This window comes from Denticeps clupeoides, chromosome 2 (genome assembly GCF_900700375.1).
Source record: "Denticeps clupeoides chromosome 2, fDenClu1.1, whole genome shotgun sequence".
Classification (NCBI taxonomy): domain Eukaryota; kingdom Metazoa; phylum Chordata; class Actinopteri; order Clupeiformes; family Denticipitidae; genus Denticeps; species Denticeps clupeoides.
This window is the reverse complement of record NC_041708.1, coordinates 28,058,694-28,064,954: the sequence shown is the minus strand read 5'-3', so window position 1 is coordinate 28,064,954 and position 6,261 is coordinate 28,058,694. Positions and strand designations below refer to the sequence as shown.

The following is a 6,261-nucleotide window of genomic DNA, read 5'->3' as shown; positions in this document are numbered from 1 at the left end:
TGTTTCTGAGCTTGTGGTTTATGGTATAACAGTATAATTACTATATAAACAAGTTGCACATCGCATTTGTACAGCTAGCAGGAACAGTCGCTATAAAAATATGCTGCGGCAGGAAATTCTGACAGGGCAGGAGAATCCGACAGAACACCGGACACTGCTCACTGTCGACTCCGTGTCGGTAGGGGGCGGCACTCTGCAGACGGATGATATGAAGTGCCGAGATTTGCTCCGTCATACAGGAAGTGCTGAGCAAAAAAGACGACAACAACAACAACCCCAGCGAGGCATGTGACGCAAAATCCCGGGGTGGCTTTCATCGTCTCTCGTCCGACGGACCTCCGCACCCCGAAACGCCCTCGTCAGACGCAGCGCGGGATGGAGCAGCAGCACATACAGGCGAAGCTCGTAGAGCTGCTGAGGAGCGACGGCATCGCCCTGTGGAGTTCCCCGTACACGACGGGGGACAGCGGGGCCGGACGGCAGCACATGAAAGTAAGTAGTCTGTCCCTTTCCGTCCCTGTCATTGCTGGCTTCGCAGCACAACCTGACGGGACGCTTTCCTAGGAGCTCGCAGAGAAGTACGCCGCCGTCGTCGGCCTGCCCCTGGTGGACGTGGAGACCGCGCTGGAGAACGTCAGGTCGCAGGCTGTCAGTAAGGGGAAGGGCAACAAGATGTTCAGCGAGACGCAGGTGGCCACGTTGGACGTCTTCCTGCCCGCTAAACTGACCAAGGTTGGCAGGTTCATTCATTAATGCGCTCCGATCCTCGACAGCGTTCATATGATGTGTCTGAAAGCTACTGCTCACATTCCAGGGCTCTAGGAAAAGGAACTTGGCAACCAAACTGGATGTCACCACCCAAAACCTGAAGGACATGTGAGCTGATTAAATACCAAGTCTTTGCTCTATTTGTGTGTGTGTGTGTGTGTGTGTGTGTGTGTGTGTGTGTGTGTGTGTGTGCGCGCGCGCTCTTACAAAGTTTTGTTTTGTTTTTTAAGGATTTGTGAGAAATGTGGTGTGAAGCACATTAAGCTGATCTTCAATGGAAAGACACTGATATCTGGTAGGTTGTTCTGCAGCAGGTCCCCAGACTTGTCTTCTATACATGTACATGCAGCAGGACGCAATATTTTGCCGTGTGTTTCTGTCCAGATAAGAGGCTCGACGAGCAGAATGTGAAGCACAACAGTAAACTGATGGTGGTAAAAGAGTCAGAGCCGGAAGAGAGGAGGGATGTGGCAGAGGTCGAGAAAAAGGCCCGCATGGACGAGGAAAGTCTTCAGAGAACTCAGAAGGGCTTTCAGATCCTCTCCGAAAGAGGTAATGAATAACAGCACAGGCTCTTATTGGCTTTGGTTTTATATTCATGCTTGTTTTTGGTTTTATATTCATGTCTGAATTTCAATCTGCTCATTTAAGATGGAAGTGAAGATCCAACAACCACTCCATTTCTGGAAATTGCAGATCAGAAAGGAAATCCGCTCGAGATTCCTGACGGTGAGAAAAAGGTATAAAAAGTCACCCCTGCAGTGAAATTTATTGGGTATGAAAATGTAAAGCGAAATATCGAGATGAATGTCTCTCTTGCCATATTCAGGCCCTTATGCTGGCTATGGGCTTCCATGAGAAGGGCCGAGCTCTGATGAAGCGAAAGGATTATGATGCTGCGCTGTCTCACCTACTTCAAGCTGATGAGCAGTTTGGGTAAAAATTAGTTGCTTCTTAAGAGGCCGCTGATTGGTCGAATTTTTTGGTATCCCGTCGTGCAAACTGGACGTTGTGCGTGCTGTGTTTGTATGTAGTAAGTGTGGGTCCACGCTGCTGAACACTGTGGATAACTATGCGGTGCTCCAGCTGGACATCGTGTGGTGCTATCGCGCTCTGGAAGCCCTCTCCTACCTGCAGGACAGCAAGCAGAGGCTGTGCAAGGCAGAGAAATGCTTTCAGAGGTGCTATGGAGAGCAGCAGGAGCGATTAATGAAGATCAAGGTGTTTTACTTAATTTTTTTATATCTTACATTTAACATTACGCTTCACACATTTCATTTTTCTGTTTCTTCAGTCTGTCAGTGGAGAAGTGAACACATTTTGATTTCAGGGAGTCTGAAACTGTGTTTTTTTTCTGATAGGGAAGTGCTGGTGGGGAAGAAGTGCTGTTCCTGAGGCTATATCTTCTGCAGAGTCTACAAGCTTACTTGGAAGGCCATGCAGATGAAGCAAAAAGAAAATTAACAAAAGTAAGTCGAGCAAAAAGTGCTCACTCACGTAGCACACAGTATTCTTATAGGTTATTTCTTTTAATCATTAGGTTGAGGACCTGTATCAGCGTCTGTGTGTGGACCAGGAGAAAATGACCCAGGTCATGGCACTTGGCTACAGTGAACAGGACGCCCGTCTTGGTTTGAGGACCTGCCATGGAGACGTGGAAGCAGCGGTCCGGCATATCTCCCAGAGGAAAGAGGTACCACTATATTAGCAATTAGCAAACATGGCTGCCCACTGCTCACAAAGGGCGATGGGCTAAAAGCATAGGACACATTTTGTTGTGTCACCGTGTGCTGTGCTTCACAATGTCAATCACTTCACTTATACACAGAAAAAGGGTATTTAGGGCAATTGCAATGCTGTGGGTATTTAGCAGTGTGCACGCAGATGTATAGTAGTGTATTTAGCAGGGTAATAATGCAGCTCCATATTCACCGCATCATCCACCAGCCATCCACCAAAATCGTAAAAAAAACAAATTTTATGTGACTGTTTTTTGGTCAAACTTCTGTTTTTAAATGTGCTTTTTAAATCCAGTTGACTTGACTTAAATTGGTGTCATGTGGGCTTGTCTTACAGGAGAAAGAAGATTTGAAGAAAAGGGAGCAGAGGAAAAGGCGGCGCCGCATAGAAGGCATCAACACCCTAGTGGAGCTGGGCTTTAGCAAGGACAAGGCAAGTCAGGCCCTGAAGAAGGCCGGCGGTGATGTGGACAGAGCCTATGAGGTGAGTTTCTCTTGAGGAACATAGAAATATTGGACTAATCATTTTTCATGGTAATATGGCAAAGCATTTTTTTTTTTTTCCCAAAAGCTTATCATTTCATAAGAGCATTATCATCCTCCCAGTATCTTCATCATCAATAAATGTAGACTCTGTACCAGGATCATCGCGATCATTTTACAATCATCATCAAACTCAATACCGATACTAAGTATTACACTCAATACTGCAGGGGGAGAAAAAACAAACAAACACAAACTTTTCAATGATTTCTTTATACTACATAAAAAATGAATGAAGAAATATGTTGATAAATAGCAAAAAAAAAAGAATAAATGAATGAATATATAAAAAAAATGAATAAATTAAAGAAATTTATTTACTATTTTTCGAGCCTAACAAAAAGGCACTTCTTGCTTCTCATGTCGCAGAAGTGAAAAACATATGCGCGCTGTGCAATTACATAGTTGTAAGACGCGGAAAGAGAAGCGAAGAGACAGACACTCTCATAATGAACAGTGGCAATTAAAATATTTTATTTTGTTTGAACAGCAGCTTATTCCCCTCTAGAATAATTTGCAGTGATGATCTTACAAATGCTGTGCTAAACCTGTCCTGAACTTCTTGCAAATTGACTCCACATCTTTAGCTTTCCTTCGCTCATCTGGTTGATATCTGAAATACTTCCAGACGGTGCTCTAGCTTTTTAACAGCCGCTGCCATGTTTAAAGTGCGTCTCTCATGTAAATAGTTGGTCCTCCAGGTAGTCGGGTGAAGGGCTGTCTGCAGCAATGCCTGGTGAAAATTGCTGTAGTATGCCAGAGATTTCCGTGAACCAGCAGATGCAAAACTGGATACCAGTGCTATTGCTATGATATTGGAATTGATGCTACATTTTCGTGTCAGTTAGTATCCGAGAATAGATTTTTAGTTATTTTTTTTATTTTTTGGAAATAAATCAGGAACGCTTTACGGTGCTTTCACACCTCCAGGCTTTTAGTCCGTTCGAATCAAACTCAAGTTTGTTTCCACCTTGGTGTTGTTCGTTTGGTCTGGTGTGAACATTGTAATCGCACTCCGCACCGAGACCCCCGAAAAGAGGTGGTCTTGATACGAATCAAGTATTGAACTCTGGTGCGGTCCGCCTGGTGAGAACAGTGAATTATGAGTAAATTTCAGTCTAGTAATTTATTTTAATATATATTATGAATCACGGAGAAAGGTAGTACAGTGCCTCACATTTGGTCTGATGACTGCATTTCACACGATCGTGTAGCAGCTCACGACAGAAGATCTACTTCCTGTATTTACTTTTGTTGTTCCCGCAGCGGCACATCTGCCAATAAGCAGAGAGAAGATTGACAAAAGGTCCTAAAGGAAACTGTTTACATGAAGTGGGGATGTCCTTCGTTGCCACGCATATTTTACATGATGGCAAGAGGTTGAATAGTAACATTTAAATCAGGCTTAATGTAAGGATATGAACAATTTTGAACAGTGCTGATTCATTAACACCAGCTGAAATGCTGATCAACAAGGTATGTTTAGATGGATAAGTTCTGTTTTGCATTGACCAGAGCCATTTTCCCCTGTCCTAGATACTGCTCGATTTTGATAATCTAGTAGATGCACCAAGTAACGCTGCTGGGAGTCAGCTTGAACTAAGCATGCAGGACAAGATTGATCAGGTAAATATGCTAATGAGATGTTGTCCTGTCAGTGTGGTTTTGAATTGCTTTAATACACGACCTTCTCTGCAGATGGCCTACCTTGGATTTAACAGAGAGATGGTGGAGGCTGCACTAAGGTTGTCTGACTGGGAGGTGACCCTGGCCACTCAACTGCTGTTGGACAACCAGGGTACTCTGCCAACAGATCTGTTATCGCCTTCACCCCCGTCATCAATGTCTGAAGAGCCCAGCACCTCCTCTGAGTCCACAGGTGACTGGTACATCCAGAACTTAGATTTATAGTAAACAAGTCAGGAATAATTACAACATTTCAATTTTGTTATGTTCAGGCATATCTACTGGAAGCTTCTGAGCTTGCATCACGATTAATTGATGATAGCGAGTCAGTCAGACAGACAGACAGAAAGGTGGACTGGAAATTGATTGAAAAATACTCAGGCAGGTATAACACAGCAGTGGATCATGTGCTCGTCACTGAAGGTGGCTCCTCACATATGTTGGAACTGTATCAGTGAAAGTGAAGTGATTGTCATTGTGATACACTGCAGCACAGCATGTGTCCTCTGGCAGTGACATGCGCATAATAGATCATTAATAGTCACAAAACCTACAAAACTTACTTCCTTACATACAGAAGCTGTTTAAACAAAAGTATAGGGTTCACAACCTTGAATATCCCTGTAGTGAGTAGATCATCCAGAAGATGGTGCTAACTTGGACACTACTTGTATGTGATCGTATCTACTATTTACTATACATAGCAATAGTATGTATTTATTGGATTAAATTATTGGATTGCATTTTTTATTATAATGGCTCTGAATATTTTTGTAGCATCTGGGAGTTCGGATGCAGATCTTGTTGATGAGGTCCTGCAGGACATCCCCCAGCATGAGGAAGACTACCTGGACCTTACACTCGAGGAGGAAAGCGACCTCATTGCTCAGATTAAGTCCTTTCTGGAGAAGACCCATGCACAATCAAGCTGAGCTGTCTTTGTAAGATCTTGCACTCAAAATCAAATGTGTTTAAGGGTTTAACAAAAAAAAAAGCATTTCAGCCCATTCATTGATTATTTACGTGAAGCTGCTAAAAATAAAATAGGGGGAGAAAGGAAGAGTAGCCATAATTTAAAGTAAAAAATTATCCAGGTATGTTTCGTTCCCTATTTTATAGTAGACGATCTAATTTTAATGATCTTCGGATGGTAATATTGTTTTTAGCCACCATCTCTCTTTTTTGTTCTTCTATGATAATGCAGGCATTCTCTTTTTTTTTTTTTATGCTACTGACAGTTCACCCAAAAAAATGTAATTAATAAATAAATAAAAATCTGATTAAAGATATTTATATTTCATTAGTAAAGCAATGCAGTGTGTTTTGGTATTAACTGTCTGCTAATTAATTCACTGTAAAGTGGTTTATGCACTAATGACCAAATGGCTAAATTAAACTGGTTTTCCTTGTTTGTTGTGGTTGAGTGATTCTATTTTAGTAGTTTGGAAAACTGTATTGGGCAAATTGGGTTTGAAGTTCTGCATTTAATACATAAGAAATAACAAGATTTGCATATGCCTTTTAG

The 6,261-nt window shown here is 42.5% G+C and overlaps 1 protein-coding gene across 1 annotated transcript; it reads left to right on the top strand.

Moving 5' to 3' along the window:
- Nucleotides 1-221: 221 nt before the first annotated feature.
- nub1 (negative regulator of ubiquitin-like proteins 1) lies at nucleotides 222-6,147 on the top strand. The gene is made up of 14 exons (XM_028968126.1): nucleotides 222-492; nucleotides 565-732; nucleotides 815-876; nucleotides 999-1,063; nucleotides 1,153-1,320; nucleotides 1,420-1,508; nucleotides 1,598-1,704; nucleotides 1,803-1,989; nucleotides 2,130-2,237; nucleotides 2,309-2,461; nucleotides 2,845-2,991; nucleotides 4,587-4,676; nucleotides 4,749-4,929; nucleotides 5,514-6,147. Exons 1-14 carry the CDS (start codon nucleotides 376-378, stop codon nucleotides 5,666-5,668), a joined length of 1,797 nt encoding a protein of 598 aa, XP_028823959.1. The 5' UTR covers nucleotides 222-375; the 3' UTR covers nucleotides 5,669-6,147.
- Nucleotides 6,148-6,261: the final 114 nt, after the last annotated feature.